The 25,112-nt window shown below is 26.0% G+C and overlaps 1 protein-coding gene across 45 annotated transcripts in view; it reads right to left on the bottom strand.

Annotated features, from left to right (window-relative positions):
* LOC129619307 (dystonin) overlaps positions 1-25,112 on the bottom strand; it is a 168,915-nt gene that overhangs the window by 13,892 nt on the left and 129,911 nt on the right. For 23 of the 45 annotated variants that reach the window (XM_055534502.1, XM_055534496.1, XM_055534508.1 and 20 more), the window contains 12 exons: positions 20,319-20,465; positions 12,655-20,150; positions 10,890-11,115; positions 8,846-10,805; positions 8,598-8,781; positions 7,435-7,500; positions 6,352-6,396; positions 5,162-5,239; positions 3,766-3,937; positions 3,577-3,694; positions 3,270-3,499; positions 3,062-3,179 (listed from right to left, as the gene is read on the bottom strand). In XM_055534502.1, coding sequence (XP_055390477.1) covers positions 3,062-3,179; positions 3,270-3,499; positions 3,577-3,694; positions 3,766-3,937; positions 5,162-5,239; positions 6,352-6,396; positions 7,435-7,500; positions 8,598-8,781; positions 8,846-10,805; positions 10,890-11,115; positions 12,655-20,150; positions 20,319-20,465 — 10,840 coding nt within the window. The remainder of the gene's footprint in view (positions 1-3,061; positions 3,180-3,269; positions 3,500-3,576; positions 3,695-3,765; positions 3,938-5,161; positions 5,240-6,351; positions 6,397-7,434; positions 7,501-8,597; positions 8,782-8,845; positions 10,806-10,889; positions 11,116-12,654; positions 20,151-20,318; positions 20,466-25,112) is intronic. The other 22 variants (XM_055534501.1, XM_055534526.1, XM_055534539.1 and 19 more) reach the window with 4 other exon arrangements.

Raw genomic sequence — 25,112 nt, 5'->3', positions numbered from 1 at the left:
ATAAATTTTTAATAGAGAATAAATATAATAATTTAATTTAATTTTTTGTACTTCTCTTTTTTTTTTTGAAAATTTGAACTATTTTTTGTTTTAAAGCGAAAATCTCAAAAATGCTGCTTATTTTTATGAATTGCAATTTAAATTGGAATATAATATTCTTGAATAAAAATTTTATTTTTCTTATTCATTTAATAAAAAATTGTGGTGTACAAGAAGACTGTTACTATAATTTGACTTGAAATTATTAAAATAATTCAAAAATTTTAATATTTAATCTTTAAAATAAATATAGAACACATTAAGAATCATTTAATACAATAAAACCAACATTATTATCGTAAATAGTATTGCAATTCTTTTTACAGCATTTATGATAATATTTTCGAAAACAAAATATATTTGTTGGACCGCTACTATTACTATTATTATTTGTATTATTTGTCGTGGAAGAATTAATATTTTCATTACCCATTTTTGTTGCAGTGGCAATCAATTCTTTCATTGTCATTTTGCATAAGGGACAGCATGCTTCGTGTTGTGATGGATCATTTGGATCCGGTATTGGTAAAACTAAGGCCACTGTTTAGTTTTTTTTTTTCAAATATTATTTAAATTTTTTGGTAGCATTTTATTTTATTTACAATATATAAAAGCAAATAAAACAAAATAAATTAAAAATGGAAATTTTTAAAAATTAATATTATATTAATTAAAATTAATTTAAAATTAATATTCCAAAAAAAAAATAAATGGAATATAATAAAAAAAATGTTTTTTTTTTTTTGAGAATAATAATAAAATTTGGTTTCGAAAGCATGCATTTTACAAAATAAGATATTCATTTAAAATTTCATATAATGAGAGAAAAACAATTATAAATTTGTTTTAAAAAGCAAAAATAAATGAAATTAAAATATTTAAGAAATTAAAATTTTAATATTTCATTTAAATTATAATTTATTTATTTTTTTGTTAAAATAAACAAAAAATAAATATGAAATATCAAAAAAAGGCAGAAAGAAGCAGTGAATTTTTTTTTATAAATTTGGGTTTAAATTTTTTTTTTGGTAAGAAATTATAAAAAAATTTTGTAATTCGTGGGATATCGTTTTGTTTTTTTCAATGGGGAATTGTAGTAGTTAAAATTATATTGAATTTAAGTTTGTCAGTTTAAGTAAGTTGTATATCAAAACATTGTATAATTTTGTTTTTTTATTATTATTGTAAAAAGAGAGAGAAAAAAAAAAATACAAAAAACAAATTTTCATTAATATTTTTGGTTACATTAAAAAAAATATATTCAAAGAAAATATGCAATTTGAATGGGAGACGGCAATTTAAAATTTATAAATTTACTTATTAATTTATTTATTAATTTAAAACTTCAGTTTTATTTTCAAGTTATTTTAACATTTTATGCATAATATTTGGAACAAAATTTAATCTTGTTTTAATTAAATAAATATTTCAATTAAAATAAAATAATTTCTAATGCTTATTTAATTACTTAATTTAGAATATTAAAAAAACAATTTTTATTTATATATGTTTAACATTATTATTATTATTCTAATAAATTATTATAATTTTCGGCCACGAGAGCCATCCATTATAGGTGAAAAAAAAAAATTTATAAAACAAACATTTTTTGTATAATTTTTCAAAAAAATTAATTAAATATTTTCGATATTAATTGCACATTTTCTTTTATTAAAAATTTGAAAAAAAGAAAAAACTAAAATTTATTTTATTTTATTTTAATAAAATTTTTTTTAATTACTAAAATTCTTTATTGATAATTGGTAATGTGTTAAAATTGCAATCATATATTATTATTTATAATATTAAGACGAATAAAATATTTAATTGTGAATAAAATTATTAATTACTATAAAAAAAAAAAAAATTACTATTATTATTCAATTTATATTTTGTATAAAATTATATTTAATTATACACGCTTGCATAGCTCTTGCAGTGTTTAAAAATTAGAGAGTTTATTTTTAAAAAGCATAAAATGAAAAAATATTACAAAAAAATTATAAAAGAAAAATAATGTTTATTATGTATTTAGTAAGGAAAATGATGCAAAGATGAAAGAAAAACAATTTTAAATGGAATTACGAAAATAAATTAAGAATGTTTTACGGTTTTAAAAAAAAAAATGTTATTTTTATTTGAAAAATGAAAATTTTTTATGAAAAAAACAATAATAAAAAAAATTTTTTCAAACTAAAAAATTATTTTATTTTTTGTTTTTTTTTTCTTTTCTTTTAAATTGTTATTTAAAATGACCATTTCCTTTGATTTATTAATTTTTCTTTTATTTTCTTATTTGTTTTTTTTTTTGAAATTAATATGAAAATGTAGTTTTATGAGTATTTATATAATTTTGATTTATATAATGAAAAATTAAATGGAAAAATAAAATTAAATATATTTTGCATATTTTATTAAAAAATTTTTATTTTTTTTTTTAATTTATTAAATTGATTAATTTGAATTATGTAACTATACATAGTTAATTTGAATCTAATAATAAAATTAGTAATTAAAAATAGAAAGTTTTTTTTTTTTAGAATTTGCAGTGGTGGTGGGTTGATAACAATTTGTTGTTATTAATTAATAAAAACAAAAATTATTTTATTTGCTAAATTTTTAATTAAATTGTTTTTAAAAGTTTGTTTTAATTCTAATTATGGTGTTTTTTTTTTTTTTTTTAATATTAAATTTAATATATTTCTAATTCAATTGCTTTATTATTGAATATTATTTGTAAATTTGACATCTAACAATTTATTAATCAATATTATTTGTTTGTACAACTAAATACAATCAAAAAGAGAACGAAACTCAGCTTTATAAAATATTGTGAATTTATTTTTATTAACTATTAATTAACTAATTTAAAAAAAAAAAAAATTATTGTAAGCAAAATATATTTTACGAAAGTGAATTATTTTTCAATTTTTGATTTTTTTTTTTATATTCTAATATTTAAATTTACTAGAATAATATATATTTTAATAACTTAATCTAAATTGGATAAAAATAAACTCACCTCGACATGGATCATTCTTTTGTAAGAATTCATCAAGAGCAACCCAACCACCTCCAACACGAACCATAACAGTACTTCTTAAAATACGTACTAAACGTAATTTTTGAGAATCACCAAACTAAAAATAATAATATTTTAATTAATTTTGTAAATATAAAAGCATCTTATAAAAAAAAAAAAAACAGAAATATTTAAAATTTAAACTTACCCTATATTTACCCTCTCCAACTTGGAATACACGGAATTTTTGACGGCATGTACATAACATAACCAAACGTTTAACTTCATCATGAATTTTATCGTTATCTGTTAATGGTTTACGATCTTGCCAATCAGCACGTAATGCTGCCATAAATTCATCCCAATCAATTAAACCTTCACCGTTGCGATCAAAACGATCAGCAACTGCACCCATTTCAAGTCTCGATGTATCGAATTCTAAAAAAAAAAGAAACAGAAAAATAAAATTTTTTTTCATTAAATTTATTTTTTAAATTAAAATTTAAAAAAATTACTAGTATTAATGATTCCGTCAATAAAAACATCTCTTGGAATCAAACCATCATTTGTTTTATCCATTTTACGATAAAGATCCGTAAGACGTGATTTCTTATTATTAATATGTTTAAGGAACTGAAAAATTAATTGATTAAGAATTATTTTTCTTTTCTTATATATTATAATACAATTTAAGGTTGACTTACTCGTTTTCTCCAATCTTCCCAATTAAAGTTACGTACTCTTTCAACATCTTGCAAATATAAAAGATGTTCATGTAAACGACGTTGTCTTTCCCATGCCAACATCCATACATGACGCCATTTATCCCATAAAAGTTTTGCACGTGGGGAACGGAATTCGGCTTCAGGTACGTTACTATATATTTTTTTTTGGATTATATTAAAAAAATGATAAAATTAAAGTTATTGCAAATATTATTTTAAATAATAATTTATAATTGCACTACTATACAAAAAAAACAAACTACACAAAAGCGCAAAACTCAAACATTTATAAAATATAAACTAGATTAAAAATCTAAGAACAAAAATAAATATTTTATACTTCCCTTTAATTATTTATATACTTTTTATTTAAAGACTTTTAAAGTCAATTTTTAAAAATTAATATTAATTTTTTAGTTCATAATTATTTTCTTTATATAAAGAAGGCATATTTTTTTACAATGTGTAAATTTTGTTATTGAAAATAATATTGAAATTTTAACGAATTCTCGTCGAATTTGATTTTCAATTAATTTTGAAATTAAAGAATTACGAATTTAATCAATGAAATTTTCTTTTAAGAAACTCTTAAAAATTTCAAGAATGCGGATTCATTTTCTTTAAAAAATTTTTAAAATTCGAAATACATTTGATTTTTTAATAATGCACAAGCAATATATTTACAAGCAATTAATTTAAATTTTTATAATTTTGCTTTACATATTTACAATATTGAAAATTTTCAACTTTCAATTCGTAAAACAAAAAAAAAAAAAAAACAAACAATTGAATAATTAACAAATTCGACGCACATTGTTTAACTGTTATACGTGCTTACTAAGTAATAGTAGCTACTGCTTCATATATTTTAAAATCTAGCAAAAAAAAACAAACAATTGAATAATTAACAAATTCGACGCACATTGTTTAACTGTTATACGTGCTTACTAAGTAATAGTAGCTACTGCTTCATATATTTTAAAATCTAGTAAACTGATTATTAAATTTGTTGTGATTAAAGTTATAACAAAATACTATAGTGTAAATGAAAGTTTTTAAAATTTATGTGTAATATTGAGTTTTAATTTAATTAGATTCCATTTATTATGCAATTAATTTTTAAAATTTGACTTATAAATTAAAAATAGTATTTCGCACAAATCCTGAAGCAATAACTCTGTGTTTATTAATAAAAGAACCATTTAATTTTATACATACACATTAACAATTATAATTGTAATCTCCCTATATACATATATAAAGAACATTACAAATATTTTTTTTTTTAACTCAATTTCTAAATACATACTTATATTTAAAAAACAAAAAAGAAAAGAAACAATTTCTTCATAAAAAAGAAAAAAACCTTCCTTACCTTGGTGAAAATCTTGGACCATAATGTGGTAAACGAACTCTATCCGGTGTATCTCTATCTCGACTTGGACTAATTCGACTATGGTTTTTTTTTAATATGTTTTTTTTTTTTCATATTTTTTGTAAATTATGTTGTAAATTTTTTATGTTTTCATATTTCATTTTCATTACACGAATACAAATATAAAATATAACATATAAGAAAATTTATAAAAAACAAATTCCAAAATGAAATGAAAACAATAAAGAAAAAAACAATTGAAAAAAAAGAGGGTAGAAAAAAAAAAAAAAACAAAAATATCAATTAAAATTTTTTAACAAATTCAAAAATTCATGCCTAAACAAATTTTTTAAAACAAATATTATTATTTTATGTTAAAGAAGTTGAAAAATTAATAATAATTATAACAAGCCACAAATAATAACAATTTTATATAATAATTTTAATATTAAGAATAAATTAATTAGTACAGAAGTATTTAAGTTGCAATGCACTTCTACAAAAAAAAAAAAACAAAAAATGAATGAATTTCAAGCAAAATTACGAGATTGAATGACTTAATTAAATAAAATATCGATGATTTATTCATTTTTATATTTTTAATGAATGCATTGAATGAAAAACTCGAGCCGATTTTACTTTTGAATGTAAAAAATTTTGAAATTCGACCCGGAATATTAAAAAAAATAATTATGTTTGCTTAATTATTAATTAACTTATGTATGCAAAAATATTGCGTTAAAATTACCACACGTCTCTTCAAATTGTTAAATTAAATTCAATTAATTAATTAATAATTGTAATTAAAAATTTGAAATTTGTATAACAAACGTGATAAACAAATTGTTCCAATTACACAATAACAATAATTAAATAAAATTTTATTTTAATATACAATAATTAATAATAAAATAAAAATTAATTTTAAAATACATAATTTTCTTAAAAAAAAACAATTCTCTAGAATTACAATCTCTGTACAATTTCCATTTTAACAAAAATTAATGATAATTTAAAATTAAAATTTCATTAAATGCATTCATTTTTCTTTACTTATAAAATAATAATTATTACTTTAAATATAATTTTATAAATATAGCCTCTAAAATAGTACATTTTATATGAATAAATTTAATATGTTATTACTTAATGATTTTTTTTTTTTTTTTATAAAATATGAAAATATTAACCTTGTTCGTCGTGAATTCAATCCATGATCTCGTGATCCTTTAAAGCTGATATTTTTTTAAATGATTTTTTTTTTACATTACAAGTTGTTTGATTACATTGAATTGATGAATGTGATGGTATTTTTTATTATTATTCAAAAATTGATTTTTTATGAAAAAATGTTGTATGAGGAACAGTAAAGAATGGGTACATAAAAATGGATACATAAAAATTAATAAAAAAAAAAAAAACATTTTTCTTTTAGTAAATGAATTGTAAAAGTTTTAATATAATAAAAATCATTTTTGTTTAAATTGTTAATTTATAAGAATTATTAAAAATCAAATAGAAAATTAAAATGCATACAAAAGTAATATTAAAAAATATTAAATAAATATTCCAATTAAATTATAAAATTAATAAATTTTAATTATATTTGATAAAAAAAATGTGCACAATGCCTAAAATTAGAGAGATCAATAATAAAATTAGTAAAAGATCAATTTTGTATCATGATATTTATTGTTAGTTTGCTAAAATTCTATTGTACTTATTCATTAATCAACCAGTAATTAAAAGAATATTCTTACATTTAATCTGTTTAATTAAAAAAATTATTTTTTTTTTTTTCTAAATTAAGAATCATATTTTAATAATTGTTGTGCAAATTCAAATGAAAAGAGTAATTAAAAAATTGTTTTCAAATTAAATTCACACCAGCAATTATATTTTAAAATGAAGTCATTGAATTTAAATAATTCGATACAATTGAAATAATTTTTTACAACAGATTATAATCTAGAAAAAAATCTTATATCTAGTATTAGAATTTAATATGAGACTAAACAAATCTAATCATTTAAAACCATATATAGTCGTATAATTAATTGAAATATAATGGTTAATTAGTAATTATTGCTTTGAAAAGAAAACGTGTTAATTTATTATAATTACTTCAAAAAAAAAAAACTTCCAAAATATCAATATGAAATAAATAATTGGTCAATATTGAAGAATAAAATCTGAAGAGCCCAAAGTATGAGAAGAAAAATTAATTAATATTGCAATAACTAAAAACAAAAATAAATATATAAAAAACGAACCTTTGCCTTCTGGATGCACTATAATAATCTGGCGATTGCTCGCGAATATCATGACTAGAACCACGGCTATAAGTTGTTGTTTAACAATATTAAAAATCACAAAAAAATTGTAGAATCGATAGGATTTTTTTTTTTGTAGTTTTTTTATCCATTATCATGATTTTAACGAGCAATTTTAGAAAGTTTTGTTTTTGAGTTTTTTTTTTTTTTTTTAACCGTGCACATTGGATATTTTTTGTTCCAATTTGTAAAAATATAATATAATATTGTGCAAAATTATAAAGATTTACAGTATCAACCAAATAAATAAAGAGTTTCCATAACATTATATAAAATAACATAATATGTAATACAATAAACAAACACATCACGAACAAATAAACAAAACAAAAACAGGAAAATTATCACAACCATGTAATGGTAACACATGTAAAGTTGAAAAATAAAAATATACAAAAAAAAAAATATAAACAAAAATAAGTTAAAAAAAAATTTGATAATAAAAATTATTCTTAAAGTAGTTATAAATATAAATTTATATAAATTATTTATTGTTTAAATAAAAAACAAAAATATAAGAACAGAAATTAATCTAAAGAATATATCAGACGGACCGGACCTGACCCTTGGGTAGATTTTTAGTCTGTCATATATGCAAAAAAAAAAATATTCTCAATATCTTGCAACAATGAGTTTAAAATAAAAAATTGTATTATGGAAGATTACAGTACGATTTGTATACCAAAATTTTTATTCCATAAATTTCAGTAATTTTTATTTTAATAAACAAAAACTGTTTTATTTTAATAAACGACACAGTTCTTTAAGAACTGTGTCGAATAGAAAATTATGAAATATGTAATAAAAGCGGATTCGATTTTTGATTTCGAAAATTAATATTTCTATAATCGTCAATAATTTATTTGCTCCTTTAAGAATCTTCCATTCCAATACCTTTATAAAAAAAACTTTTTAAGTATAAGAAATAATACATGTAGTATTCCCTCCCAAAGATTCCAATACACTTCTAAATTGCAAAATAATATTAAAAAAAGATAACAAATCAAAAACAATCAACAAAAAATACAAAACTAAAACAAAAACAAAGGAAAACCGAAAAAAAAAAAAATCATAATAACAAAACAATTATAAAATCTACATACACAGGTGTTTTACTAGGTCTTGATGGTTTTCTTGCTTCTTTTGTTCCTGCTAAAGGCTGTTTAGGTTTGCATGCCCTATCGACTTCTGGTTGACGTCGTGCTGTATTTTCCATAAATTCTTTATGGTCGGCAATTAATTGTTCTAGTGGTGGTATTTCATCTGGCAATGGCTCTCTTTCGAGATCTATGTAAGAAATATACAATTAAATAATTTAATTTTTAATAACAAAAAATTATAATTTTCTCACTTATTAGAGTTGCTTCCAATCCAGCTAACCATTTAAGTAATTCTTCAATTGTATCATCAAGATCTCTTAATGATTGTAAATGGTCTCTTAATTTATTTTCTCTACCAATTGCCCATTGTGAAACTTCTTCCCATCTTGATTGTATTATTGTCATCCAATTTTTAATTATTGGTATTGCATCAGGATGCGCTTTATCTAATATACTTTGTGCCAGTTGTAATGTATTATCTTTGTCACGTTCTTTTTCTCTTAATTCTCTCATGAATTTTGAATGAATCTCCAATAATTCTCTAGCAGAATTTTCATCATCAGGAGCTGCTTGTGCATAACGTAGTTTTTGTTCAGCTTCTGAAAGCCATTCTAATAACATATGTACTGATTTGTGCAAACGTTCAGCTTCTCTAAGAGCATCTTGTAGTCGATATCCACGTTTAGAGCTTAAATCTTCAACATCACTCCACAATGACTGTAATTCATTTAGTTGTTTTGCAATATCACGATTATCACCAGAACGTTCTAAATCACGTCCGGTACGTAAAACTTGTTGCATTTGAGCTGATCTCTTTTGTAAATCTTGTTCCAAGTGCTTATGATGTTCTACCAATGTTGTTACAGTTTCTAAATCACCATGTACAGGACCTTGATCAGACAAACGCGATCTTGTTTTCTTAAGCCAATCCATAAGAGCTTGTAAGGCATCCGAAAATTGCCCAGATAATAATAAAGCTTCTTCAAATTTACGTTGTCTATCAACACTCTTGGAACATACGCGAGTCCAAGTTTCTTTAAGTTCGACTAACATTCTATTAAGCACTTGTTCATCTCCTTTTGGTGCTCTGTCAATGAGATTCTTACCAGAACGCATTGTGGTGTCATATTGTGATTGTTTGGCAGATAAATTTCGTTGAATTTCTTTAAGTTTATCTAAGAATTTCTTTATTTTTTGTGCTTCATTACAATTTGTTGCTTCTTCAGTTAAATGATCTAATGTCTCTTCAGTTTCTTGTAACCATTGAACTAAATTAACCCAAGAGTCATGGAATTCCCGAGCTTCTTTATAACCATGATCTAATGCTCGTGTTCGTTCAGCTGCTTTAGCTACAACGCGTTCCCATCTATGTTGAACAGAAACTAATAGATTTTTGATTAAAATTACGTCTTGCTTCTGACTGAAATATTTAAGATGTGTTCCTTTTTTATCCAATAACAACATAGCTTCACGATGTGTACTAACATCTTTTTGCAATACTTTATGTTCTTCAATTTGAATTTGTATTGTTTCTAAGACTCTTGAAACCGGAGCGGCTGTTGATAATTGTTTTTCAGCTTGAGTTAACCATTCAACAAACGCTTGAAGTGTATCGTGGAATTCAGTAGCTTCTTTAAGAGCAATTTCCAATTTAATTTTCTTATCGGAAGCTCTTGATAGTACCGCGTCCCAACGTTGTTTCAAAGTTCTCAATATATGTTGTAAATTACTAGAAGAAACCTTCATTTGATTTTGTTTCTTAATATATTCTTGACCTTGAGACTGTAAAGTTTCGACCTTTGGACGATTTTCTTCTAATTCATTATAAACTTCCATAAAACGTTCTAATTGTTCCGTTGCAGTCTCTGGTAATCCACCAACGGGTTTACTAGCACCTATTACAGCATCAACATCTCCTAACCATCCCAATATATCTTGGACTTCGGCAATGAAACTTTGTGCTTCTCGTAAAGCTTCTTCTAATTCATGTTGGCGATCAGATGATTTTTGTAAAAGATTTCTCCATTCATCATTTAATTTTCGTAATTTTTCTTGTGTTTTACTAGCTTCTAATGAACCACGCTCTGATTCAATTAATTGACGACCGGCGTCATTTAATGTATCAACAGAGCTCTGATGGGCTTGAATATCATTGGCAAGTACTTTCAATTTGGCAAGTTCAACTTCTAACAATTGTGGATCACCAGGTATCTAAAATGAAATTATAATTAATATTAAAAATTTTATAATAAATAAATATCTCTGAATAAATATATGTATAAGCATTATATATACCGGTTTCAATTGATCTAAGGTTGTATCTGTTCTTCCAATCCAAACTAATAATTCGTTGAGTGCATGTTGGAATTGTCCCAAATGCAGTAAGGCATGTTCTAATTGTTTTTGCCTTTCTACCATTCCACGCAAGAGATTATCCCATCTCTGATTAACAGCATTCAACGGTTCACGAATTGATGCTTTTTGTTCAATCGAAGTACGTTCTGTTAACTCAGCAGCTTGTCTAAATTATGAAATTAATATTAAAAACTTAATTAATTTTAAATTAATTAGCATTTGTAATATAAATAAGCCAATGACGATAATTGCAAATGTGTATTAAAGCGAAAAACTTTTCTAGCAAAAACATTTTTTTTTTGTTTTATGTTTTCAGATGTACAAGAAGATTTACAAGAAATATTAAGGAATTATCGAGCTGTAAGGGTATTGACACAATGTTCGCAACAAGACGAAATGAATACTTTTATGAATAACATTGAAAAAATGTATACATGCAAAACGATATTTATAATTTTACAATAAATTTATGTATTTTTTTTTTGATTTTTCAACTAAATTTTAACTAATGATTGTAAATGTTTGTAAATGAAAACCTCTTTGTATATTTAAAGAAAATTTTGTTTTGTAAATTTTTTGAACTTTGCATTGAAAACGGAATGCGGTTACGTTATGTATTATAAATATCTTGAAATCATAAAAAAAATTAAATTTAACCAATTGCAATCTTTCAAAATAGCCTTAATTTGAAGACGTGATATTATTATTCAATAAGTACAGTACGTCCAGTCGGTCTTGAAGTCAGTCGATAGATTTACTTTAAGTGAATTTATTTCATAAAACTTAAAGATGTTACAGGAATTTGCTCATTTGAATACTAGCAGAAAAAGAATGTTACTGCTAATATAAGATATTAGTAAATATTTTAAAAAATAAACAAAAATCAGAATTATTAAGTATTGGTAAGTAAATTTAGTAAAAACACTAAAAATTATTCAAATTCATAATATCAATTATGTAAATATGCAGATTATGCTTCTTTCTACATATATACACAAATTTTTCAAACCTTAATTAATTCAAAATTAATTAAAAAATAAATTTTCATTTAAATTTTTTTAGGAACTTCAAATGAGTAAGTATCATTTACTCTTGTTCATTATAATATTGATCTTTTTTTTTATCTTAAATTCTAATTTTATTGATGCAAAATTAGAAGAAAAATATTTACAAAAAAAGGTAAAGGTATTAAGGGTTCTAGCTAAGTATATTTGACGCAATGAAACTTTAATTCTGTGGAGATTCATGTCAAATAAATATGTTGAACAGCTTAATTATACAAGCATTTGTGAAAATTTGCTGTTATTTCTAAATGATTATTGTTATTAGTAGTAGCGAATACATAAAAATAAAAATTTAACAAAACATTAACAGTTCAAAATCAACAATTATAACAATGAACAACAACATCAACAACACTAAAAAAAAATTAACACAAAAAATAAAATTCTAAAAAAACTCTTGCCTGTTGATCGATCTTCAAAAATTCAACGAATTTTTGTATATAATATGGAATGAAACGACAGAATTCATCGAATAAAAATGTTATAAAATAAAATTTCATTCGATTGCATTTAATTTTAAATTTTGTCCAATGTCAATGAAAATTAATACATTTTCAACACGAAAAAAAAAATTATAAAATTAGTAAAAAATTATTGATATTAAATTTTTACAAAAAATTTTCTGAATATTTAAAACTTACCTATTTAAAGCTTCAATTTCAACCATATGCGGATCAACATCATCTTTGAAATGTTTAAGTTGTTCGATTTGTCTTTTAACTGCTTCAATATCTGATCCGATTGGTCCTAAACCAGCAAAACGTTCTTCAGCACGTGCAAAGAATTTCAGTAAATTTTGTAAAGTTTCATGGAATTCCATAGCTTTTTCCATAGCATCAATTAAATTTTCTTCACGTTTAGCATATAATGCTGTAATATTATCCCAAGCATGATCTAAATCTTCAATATTCTTTTTAACTTCTGGTTTGTCTGGTTCTCCACATAATGACATTAAATTATGTCCTTTACGACGAACCTCTTCTACTTCTGGTTTTGTTTGATCAATTTCCTGGCGAATTTCTTGTAATGCGACTTGTTGTTTTTTGATTTCTTGCGGTTGTGCTGCTGGTGGTTCTTGTGAACTTAAAGTTTCTTCTAATTCTTTCAATGTTTCCATAACAGCTTTCAATTGTTTCCAGAATTTTTCTGCTATTACAAGAGCTTCATCCAATGATTTACCACGTTTTTTGGTGGCATTCTGTGCTTCATTCCACAATTGATTCAATTTATCCAATTTCTTTTTAATATCTTTAACGGCAGGATCTTGTTTATTAGGTGCTTTGGCTATAACATCATTTGCAGCTCTTTGTACAGCTGCGTATGCTTCTGTACGTTTATTCAAATCATCAACAATAGCTGAATTATCTTCAATTTGCTCAACAATTTTTTGAGGAATTGCTGAGATTGGATCAAGATTTTCAACTTGTTCGCATGTGTTAGCTAAAGCACGCAACATGCCTTCTAATTTGTCTGAAAATTGTGATGATTCTTGCAATGCCCTTTCTAATGCTTGTTGACGTTCTCTTAATTCTGTGCGAAGTGCTAAATATCTTGAATTATCAGAATCTAGGATTTCTTGTATTTTAGCAGCATCATCATCTGTAACCAAGGCAGCAAGAGCTTCACCTGTTTTATTTAATTTATCTAAGAGAGGTTTATGCTCAGATATTGACTGTATTAGTCGTTCGTTTTTATCCTGCTGAGCTACAATTTGTTCTGGTCTTAAAGCTGGCATGTTACTTAACAATGAAATTTGATGTTCAATTTCATCTAACCAAGACGCTAATCCATTATGTGAATCAGCGAAGTGTTCTGATAGTGGAAGAGCCTGTTCTAATATGCTTAAACGCTCTGAACATAATTGAACGACAGTATCGACAACTTCTTTCAAATCTTCAAGTTTTTCACGTAAGGCAGTGGTATAATCATTTTGTGGAGATTCTCTAAGAACTTTCTTAGCTGATGCAGTTACATCTCGGACGCGACCCTTTTGACTTGATATATCATCATTAATTGAGCGATGTTCTTGCAATTGTGCACGAACTAACTGTGGATCTAGAGCTGGAGGATCTGCATCTCTTAAGCTAGAATCCATATCGCGGAACCATTCTAATAATTCATCAATATCACTGGTTACTTCTTTGGCACGTTGATTACTTAGATGAAGGCGTTCAGCTTTACGTTGAATTTGTTCAACAATAGCATCGAAACGACGATTATCGCGAGTGACTAGACTTTCAATTGTTGAAGCACCTTCCCCAGGAGAAATTTGACACAATTGGGGCCCAATTAAATTTACTGTTTCAAGCACCGGACGCATATCAGCTAATTCAGTTTCTAAACGCAGAATATCATCTTGACGAGGTTCACCTGCAGCAAGAGCACTTTCAGCTCCTTGCATCCAGTCAACCAAACGATTATGAGCCTCATGGAACTGTTGTACAAGAGGAAGTGCTTCTTGAGCATTTTTCAGTAAAGAAGCACCTTTGTTTGCAAGTTCTCCATAGCGGCGTTGTAACGAGTCCAATTTGTCTTTTAGTTGAATTGCTTCATCAGCACTAATATGTTTCATAAGTTCTGAACCAGCGTCAACAGTTGATTCAACACTTCCGGCGTGATTGGCAACATTTTCATTCAATTCCACTAAATGATCCATTTGTTCAAGTACCTTTTCTGTATGGACTGGTACAACTTTATAACGTTGAAATTCTTTCTCCATGCTCTCCATCCAAGCAACAAGTTCTTGGTACGTGAGTACTAAGTGACGCAAACCTTGACGAGATTCAGCTAAAAGTCGTCCAATATTTTCACTAGCTTCTACTAGAGAGGTGTAACGTTCCGTTGTTGTTTTAACTTTTTCACCCAATGAAACGGCTTCATCTTCACCTACCAAATCCATTAATTGCCCAGCAATATCTGCAATCTCACTAAAATCTGGCTTTTTGGATAAAATTTCATCATGTAATTTGTCGTGCTCTCGAATTCTTTGTTGAATTTTTTCTTCATCTGTTGGGACCATTTCCATATTTTTAACTGAACGTTCTGTATTATCTAACCAACGTAGTAAAGGTGCAAGCTTGTCGTGGAATAATTTGGCGACTTCCATGGCTTGTTCTAAATCTCTTTCACGTTGTTGAGCACCTTCAGTTAGAGCATCAAAACGGTTCATTAGTTCTTTAAGCTGACGCTCGATAGCAGCTTTTTCAGATGGTTCGCAATTTGCTGCTACTTCTTTACCCAAAGTAAACAACGACGACATCGAATTCTGCCGGTCTAACAGCATTTTCTTTAAGAATTTCTGTTCTTGAAGTTGAGCTTTAACTACTTTATAATCAGCACTTGGTGGTTTTTGATTTGCAACCATGTCTTCTGTGTCAGACAACCATTTTGAAAGACCATTTAAAGCTTCTTGGAACTTTCCAGATTGCAGTAAAGCAATATCTAGACGACGATCTCGTTCATTCAATTTTTCTTTAAGATCGTTCCATTTTTCATTCATTTTTTCTAAATCTTTTTCAATTATTGACGTAGAAACACCAGTTTGAGCTGATCTTACTAAATCTCTGCCATCCCTATTTATTTCTGAAACTTTTTGAGCCAACGGTTCAACTTTACGATCGCGGAATCGTCTAAAATCTTCTTGTTGGTTCTTAATTTCTTCTAAGGCCGAACTAACTGGTTTCATTCGTTTAACTTCATCAGAAATATCTTTCAAATCATCCATAAGAACACTGTACTGATCATAAAATCTTTGTAATTCTTTAAGAACGGTATGTAAGTTTTCTTCTTGATCTTTAGCACGATTCTCCAATCTCAGTAAAGTTTTCTTAAGAGTGATAATTTGATCTCTAGTTTGTGCTGTATCGGGAGAGAAGCCTGATTCAACTAAACTTTCACCAGCACGTTCTAAATCACCAACACGGCCAGCTGTTTGGTCAATTTTATCCAAAACGATATTGACTTCTTTAATTTGCGATTGAACCACTTTGATTTCACGACCAGGTGGAGTTAAGTTATCAACAAGATTTTCTAAATCAGCCAAATCAAGTCCAAGATTCTTAACTTGTTCATTAAATTGGGAAACGGCTGTGGCAGCAGATTGAAGTTCACCGCAACGATCATTGAGGCGGTCCAGAAGATCACCAATACGATCGCCTAAACCTTCAACTTCATGTGATAAATGATCTGCATCACCGCCCGCGGCACGAGTTTCTGAAACAATATCTGCTGCTGATTGTCTCAAACTTTGTAATGGTTTCTTTAGGGTAGTTACGTCTTCTCGAATAGCTTTGACACGATCTAAAAGTTTTGGATCTTTACCGGCACCTCCTAAAGAATCATGAGCAGCTAAGCGGTCTTCACAACGTCCAACTGAATGATCCAAATTTCTGAGCTCATCCATGAAATCAGCCAAACGATTTGCACAAGTTTCTAATTCTTGAGCTCTTAACAAAAGATCGTTATTCAAACGGTCCCATCGTTCCCTCATATCTTGTAGTTCATTTTTAATTGGATCTTTATCTACATCGCAAGCTGCAAGGAATGTATCTCCCAAGCCTTTGGTGTTTTCATATTCCCCAGATTTTTTCCAAACTTCACTACGGAAGGTTTGTAATTCGCGTAGTCTTTGATCAATTTGTGATTTTTTCAAAATTCCAGGACGTAAATCAGCTAGTTTATCTTCAGCACTACGTAACCAGGCAAGGAATGACTCCGAAGTTTGTCCATATTTCTTACAGTGCTCCATGCATGTTTGTAGGCGAGTATGTCTGTCGACAGCGTCACGCCTTAGTTTATCCCATTGTTGTTGAATACGTTCCAAATCTCTTTGGACAGCACGATCTGGACTTGATCCTGGTCGATTTACTAAATCTTTTCCTTTGTTTATAAGCATAATGATTTCATGTTCGCGTGCCATAACTTCGCGATATATTGGTTCATGGGTATCAATTTGATGTTGTAATGTTGGTTTGTGAGCAGAAACCAATAATCTTTCTGATAAGTTCGCCAATTCACCTGCTAGCCAACCTAATGTTTTTGAACAACTCTCAGCAAATTGTCGTCCATCGCGTAGTGCAGCTTCAGTTTCAGCTTTACGATTATCAAGTTTCTTTTGTAATGCTTGATATTGTTTTTCTAAAGCACCAACACGATTATTGACATCAGCTTTAGAAGCTGGATCACTTAGCACCTTACATAAAGCTGCAGCTGCTTGTTCTGCATCAGCAAGTAATGGACGTTGTCCTTCCAATTGTCGTTCCAAATTTTCAATTTTACGTAGATTTTCTTGATGATCTTTATCGATCGGCAATGCATCCAAATTGTCACTGATATTTTGCAGGGCCTCACGAAGTCGGTTCAATGCAGCATCGAATTCTTTACTACTATCAGCTGCTCCACCTAAACTATTAGCTCGCTCATCTAGACGTCCAACAAGATCATCCCATTTCTTTTGTATTTCACGGAGTTTCTTTACAACACCTTGCCCTTCAGGAGAATTTTCTTTAACATGATCCAAGACAGCGTGACCAACGTCTTGTAAATGATTCAATTGCGGTTGTTGAGTTCTAAATTCTTCTCGTAAAACTTGAACTTGCTGCACTTGACTTTGAACCATTCTTGGGTCCGATGAAATGGGTCCTAAAACAGTTAACATACGTTCCTTACTGTTAAGCCAATTATTAAGGTTATCATGAGTATCCAGGAAATCACGCAATTGTTCAGAGAAATCGATTCTGCTCTTACATAGATCATATAATGTCTTCCATCGATCAGCAACATTTTCAAGCTCATTTCTTAATCGATCAGCACCCGGTACATCGGGTTTGCGGCGAAGTAAATCCTTTATTTGTGTTTTAGTTGAATCTAATAAACTTTGCTTCTCGTACATTTCATCCAATATTTTTCTAATTTGCCTAGTGCAGCGTTCAGCTTCATCTTTACTGGCCATTTGTTCTTTAGGAACTTGTCTTTGAGCTTTATCCAAAAATACAAGAAGTGCTTTCAAATTGTCTTGATGTTTTTTAACTTCTTCTTTTAAGTTGTCCAATTCATTTTGTCTGTCGTTTAGACGAATTCCAACTAAACCATAACGGTTATTAATTTCACCCAATTGTTGTTGAATAGGTGTTGTTTCATTAATTTGGAAACCATCTTGTGATGATCGTCGACTTCCAAAACCACTTGATCCTGGTGATAAAGGTGAAACAGATTGACCTCCTTTAGTCGGGCTTGGAGTGCGGTTTTCTCCAGAAAGTCGGCGACTAGGACTGGGACGTTTAACGGGACTATAACTAGAACGTTTACGTCCAGGACTATCCGGTTGTGTTAAAGCATCATATTGATTTCCTAAGTCATTGACTTTATCAATAGTTGGACCGTAATCACGATAATCTTTTTGAATTGGTTTTAGTTCATCTATTTGTCGCTTAATAAGATCTATATCGACTGCCACTGGTTGTAAGGAATTAGTTCTAGCTTCTATACTTGCTAACCATGCTAAAACTTGGTCTTTGAGATTTTCATAGGCATTAAGTTGTTCAGCTTTTTGTTTTGATAATCTTGCTTTCTCATCAAGAGATGTGTCGAGATTTTTCCATTGATTTTCTAAGGCTTTAACGCGATCCCTAACACCACTAGTGTCAGTTACATCACGCATTTGTATTAAATCTTTGCCAATTTTAACGCAGTCTTCAAAGTGCGGTCTCAATTTTTCCTTCATTCTGGACATTTCATTCATTCGATGTGCTAATTGACCAGCATCTAATGAAGCAATTTCTCGACTTTCAAGAGCTTCTTGGAGTAAACATAATTCTTGCTCAATTGATGAAGAATCTTGTAGGAATCTTACTAGTTGAGCAAGTACGTCATCCAAGAATTCACCACGTTTCACAGTTTTCTCTAATAATTTTTCAAACTTATTTGTTACGTCATTTAATTTTTGTTCAATTTTCTTTACTAATCGAGCATTTGAGGCTGTTGGCATTAAATCGTGTGCTGATGATGTTACACTGTCTATACTAGCTTGATGTGATTGCAAATCAGCCAATAACTGACGATGCTCACGTATTTGTTCTTGTAATCTATCTTTTATAAGTGATGCTGGGCGGAATTGCATGTTGAATTTATCTTCAGCTTGATTAACCCAACTAACAAGACCATCTAATGCATCTTGCACACCTTGTGATTTGACCAAAGCTGTATCTAAAAGTTTACAACGATCGCCTAATGCTTCCAATAATTGATTATATTTATCTTTAATTTCTTCAACAGGAATTTCTAGTGCTGAAACTTCTGATGGACTTAATTGACCTTGTAATGATCTTAAAAGTGTATCTAAAGCTTGTTGAGCATTATCAATTAGACGACCTTGTTGCAAAAATTCATTATGCAACTGCTTAGCATCACTCATTTGTTCCTGTACAGTTTGTGGATCAGCAGCAATTGGATCTGATAATATTTGCGTAACACGTGGTTGAACAGTTCTTAGCCATTCTCTAGCCTTATCGACGGCATCTTGGTATTCACGTTGGCGGCCACCTAAACCAGACATACGGTCAGACAAATTATTGGCACGATGAAGCAAATCTTTGTATTGTGTTGAAACTAAAGAGACTTCCTGACGTATTGGACTTTCAGAAGAAGCAAGTGGTTCAATATGTGGTAATCGATCAGGTAATGATGTACGGAATTCATTTAATATATTAAGAAAATCTTTGCTTTCATCAACAAATTTTTGCGCAGCCATTGTTATAAAACGTAAATCTGCTTGATGTGCAATTACATCACTAACAAATTCACGTATTGAATCTGATTGTGAGGATAAACGATTTAAATCAGATAGAGCACGTTCTTTATCTTCCAATATACGTCTTGCGGATTGTAACCAATTTGAGAAAATATCTAATTCTGAACTTAATTTACTTAATTCATCACGTGATGCTTCAAGACGTTTTAATAATTTTGATGTACGATTTGTTGCTGTATCAACACGACTACGTAATTCACGTCCTGAATTTTCTAAAGATGTTACTTCAGGAGCTGATAGTACATCACCACCAGTTAAAACTATTTGACGTATTTGCTCCAAACAGGAGGCAACTGGACGTGATTGAGATTCAATTTCATCTTTGATTTGCTAAAAATAAAATTAATGTAAATATGAAATATTTTTCTTTTATTTCATAATAGCATATTTGCTATAATTTAACCCTTACTCGTTTAATGGTAGTTTAATAAATGAATAACTTGAAAATATCGATTATAGCTTTTAAAGAAAGAAATCGAAACATAATATTAGTTTTACCTTGAGTGAATTTATTTGATTTCTTAAATCATCAATTTTTTCTTTAGGTCCACCAATTCGAGCAATTTTCTGTTCTACAGTAGAAATCCATTTAAGTAGCCCAGTGACAGTTTCTTCGCATAAGTTGAATTTTTCGAATACTGCTTGCTATTTTTTTTTTTCATTACAATCAAAATCAATGTAAGAAAAAAAATTTTTAAATGAGAATACAAAATATAAACATTAATAAAATTATCTACGATAAATTAAATAAAAATAATAAAATAAAGTAAGTAAAATACATGAACAAATTTTATAGGAAATCATAAGGATAAATATTTATAAAAAAAAAAAAATAAAGTAAAGAAATAAAAAAATTTCTTTAAAATTTTAAAGGTTTGAAAAAAAAGTAAATCTGAAAACAAAATGTTTATGATAAAAGCCTGTATTTTTTTGTCGTAATAAAAAAACACAAAATAAATAAATCACTGAAATGCACTTAAAAACTAAAAACAAAAAATAGAAAAACACAAAAATTTACAATTTAAAACAATAAAAACTATTAAAATATTTACAAATAACAAACAAACAAACATAAAAAATTAAAAACAAAATGCCACAATAAGACCCCAAAAATAAATATCTAACTCCCCATCGCATAAAATATAAAATCTTATATTTAATATTCAATTCATTCAAAACATACACAACAATGCACGCATTTACAACATTTACTGACAAATTCATCAAATATAACAAGCAAATAAAAAAGAACATAAAATAAAACATTCAGCAAAATAAGCATTTCATACATTTATGTATTATAATAATATTATGAATAATTAAAAGTAAAAAATAAAATAAAATAAATTGTAATATTTACAGTAAGCCATTTGCAATATATATTGGAAATATTTATATTTTTTATTGTTCCTCCATATGCAATTTCTAGCCCTTACGCAATAAATCGATAAAAATTATTGCATTCAATCACCCACGCCACCTGCATGTTCTGCACTCGTTTTTAGAAAATTTTTGTCTCTTAAATCGAATAATTTTTTAGGCAATATGAAATTGTGAAATGGAACAATTGCTAACTATACGGAAAATCTTTATACGTCAATTGTTTTCGTTCTTTTACAATTCGATCAGTAAATTTAATATTTATATTATACGAAAGTTGTTTACATGAAGTACTAATATAGTTTTGGGTTTTAAAATTTAATATAATTAATTAATTCATTATTCAACGTATTATTCATTATTATTGTTTAATTTTTTCATTGAGGCTCTTCAATTGCAAATGACTCTTTTAAATTTCAAAATGTTTTTTGACGTTTTTTTTTTGTATATATAAAAAAAATAATATACAGCCGCCAACACGCACAAAATAAAGCATAAAATTAAATTTAAAATTTAAATAAATAAAGGAGCGCATTCATGCAATTAAAAGCTAAAAAAATATTTTTTAGTATTTTTTTTTTTCTTTTCTTTGGTTTTAATCAAAGTTTTTATTTATTTAATAATATTTAATTATCACAGAATAAAAAACATTTTAAAGACAAACCTGTAAAAAAAAATGTAAAACAATTAGAAAAATATCAATATAAAAATTTCAATAAACATTTCAAAAATAATTTTTTTAATGAAATCCAAAAAAAATTGACAAAATGTTACTTTTAGTACCATAGGTAACTAGTCCCAACAATTAACCGGTAAAGGGACAACCAGTTACTTCAATAAAATTATATTATGAAAATTATGTAAGTTTTTAATTAAGGTTAAAAATTTTATTATAACATTAAAAAAAAAAAAAAAACAATTTGAGTATTTCGCATAATTAAAAATTAAATTTTATTTAATTGCTGTTTATTGAAGTAAATTAAAAAAATAAAATGTTAGAACGCCAGAACATTGTTATTATTTAAAGTAGAAAAAAAATCTACAAACGTAACCATAACACTGAATGATTATATGTGTGTGTATGTATAAATTTTAAAATTTTAAAGGTGTTTTCTGTTCAATTTAAAAATTAATTTTTTTGTTTAAAAATTAAATGCGATTACTAAATTTATTTAACGAAAATGACAAATAATTTTTTGATTACATTTAATTAGTGAATAAAAATATCGATATTTCTAGAACGGTTTTTTTGCAATTCGAAAACTAAAATTCAAAATAGTGATGGCAATTCGATTTTCGATTATTTTTTTATCGATAATAAAAATCCTTTTATATTTATTTTAAGTAAAAGTACGATAATAAAAACTAATATCAAAAAAAAAATACTAAAAAGAATTTCAAAAATAAACAAAACAAAATTTAATTGAAAAAAAAAAACAGAACTAATTTAATTAAATTTTATAAAAAAATTCATATAAATATTAATAAAATATTGACTTAAAAAATAAAGTGAAAATAATTGCATAAAATGAAGAAAAGAGAAAATGAAAATTCGAAAATTACATTGGAAAAAAAATTATACTATAAAAAATAATTATGTGAAATAAATAAAATATCTAAATAAAATTAAAAAATAAAATAAAAAATTACTTAATACAAATTATTCAATGTGCAAAAAAAATTGCAAAAATACAAAACAAAAAAATGCATAATTATTAAAATATTCAACTAAGATTATAATTGCAAAACTAAATAATACTAAATAAAAATAATAATAAATCAAAATTCAAATGAATAAAATAAAAATGAATTATAAAAAAAAAAAATTAATTTAAAAAAAAATTATATTTATATATTTTGTTTTTATTTTGTTTTTTTTAAAAAGAAAAATAATATGGTAAATAATGAGAAGCCAAAAAGATCTTCTGCCGCACTTTGTGTTTCTTTTTTTTGTTTTGCTCTCGAAAATTCAAACAAATGTCAAATGTGTGATGTAATTTTCGAAATTGATATTTATGAAAGTTTTCTATGATGTTTTTTTCTTATTTCAAATATAATGGTAAAATGAAAAGTATTGTAATATAAAGTAGAAGAGAAACCATTCATGATAAATTATTTTTTCGATAATTTTCTGATATTTTTGTTCTATATGCATTCTGAAGAGTGTTTTGTTTTCTTTTTTTTTTTATTTTTTTGCAATGTTCTCCGTCCATCACTTTTTTTTTTTTCTATATTCAATTTTTATTTGTTAAGCGCTGCATTTTATATGAGAAAAGCTTGAGATTAATTTAAAAAAGATTAAAAAAAAAAAATATGAAAAATAAACAAGAATTTAAAAAAAAAAAATGATATTAATGATAGTTTTATTTTTAATTATCATCCCTTTTTCAAAAGCATTAAAATTTTTTTTTTTTAATTTCCAAACGAAAATGTTTTTTATTTAAAAATGTTTTTCTTATAGTAAAATGCTGATTTCTGGTTCCCAGTTTAATGTTTTTGATGAGAAATTTTTTTTTTATTTTAATTTTTCGAAATTTCCACTTTTTTTTCAAAAACTTTCTTGAGGGATTTAATTCCTTATTTTTGAATTGTAAGCAAAAATATAGATTTATATTTGTATTATGAATTCCGTTCGTAGCCCTAAAATTCGAAAAGTTATAAATGTAATATTGTCAATTTCGAATTACTAAAATTTTGCTCCCGAATATTCGTAATAGTTTGATCATAAATTACGTTCGTAGTAAAAATAAATGTCAAAAGTTTACGATAAAAATAATTACATGTAATAAGCAATTTAAAAAAAGAATGGACAATTTAAATTTTTAAGTTTTAGAAATTTTTTTTTTTGAGTTTGAACTCCTCACAGCTACCGTAATAGTTGAAATAAAATACTGATTTTGATACTGCGAAAAATTATGCTGCTAGGTTTACAAGTCTACGTCATATAGCTAAGTTCATTTGTTAAATTTGTAGGATTCTACGAATGGAATTCATGATAGGGCTATTAATAAGTATAAGAGCTGTTAATAAATAATTTCGAAAAATTAAAATAAGATTTTTGCTGGTAAAGCTGAAAGTGATTGATTAATTTATTATATAATAAACAATACAAAAGCTGCTTTAATTTATTACACTTTTAAATTTAAAAAAAAAAAATTTTTTAACATTTAATATAGTATTTCTTTTCGATTTTAAATTTAATATTGAATTTATTAATGAAAAACATTATTATAATATTGTAATTTGATTTTTTATATTAGTTTTCATAGTAAATAAAAAATATTTTTAATTTAATTTTTAAATTCTCTGAAAAATTGTTAAATCCTCTTATAATTGAGAGAATGGAATTAATTTTGAAATTTTATTAAAATTAGTCTTAAAAATCTTAATCGAACTGAAATAAATCGAATAATAAGGAAGTTTAGAAAGACTAGATTTAATAAAATTGCACTTTGCATTTCTAACTTTTGTATTTTTTTTTTATATATAATAAAAATTCAATATTACAGAAGGAAGTAATGAAAAATATATATTTTTTTTATGTATATTTTTTATTTCGGAAAAAGAATATTCAAACACATGCTAAAAGTATAAAACAGAAATTTTTATTAATTAGTTTTTATTAATTTCGTTTCATTTCATTTTAAATTAGTTACAAATTTTTCAAATTTAAAAAATTATTAAAATTCAAACATAGAAGTTTGGTTTGTAATATCAATTATAGAATTCATGCAACAAGTGGCTTTTTAAGTTTCTTATTTACTTTTTTTGAAGCCAATTTTATTTTATTAAAAAAAAAACTAAACCGTAAAAGAAAGAGACATGCTATTGGAGACAAAAGACATTTTAAGAAATTTCCAATGTTGAAAATAACAACAGAAGTAGAAAAAAAAAAACATACAATTTTGATGC

This window comes from Condylostylus longicornis, unplaced genomic scaffold (genome assembly GCF_029603195.1).
Source record: "Condylostylus longicornis isolate FDR11 unplaced genomic scaffold, ASM2960319v2 ptg000011l, whole genome shotgun sequence".
NCBI classification, from domain to species: domain Eukaryota; kingdom Metazoa; phylum Arthropoda; class Insecta; order Diptera; family Dolichopodidae; genus Condylostylus; species Condylostylus longicornis.
The sequence above is the reverse complement of the archived record's forward strand: the minus strand, read 5'-3'. Positions and strand labels throughout refer to the sequence as shown.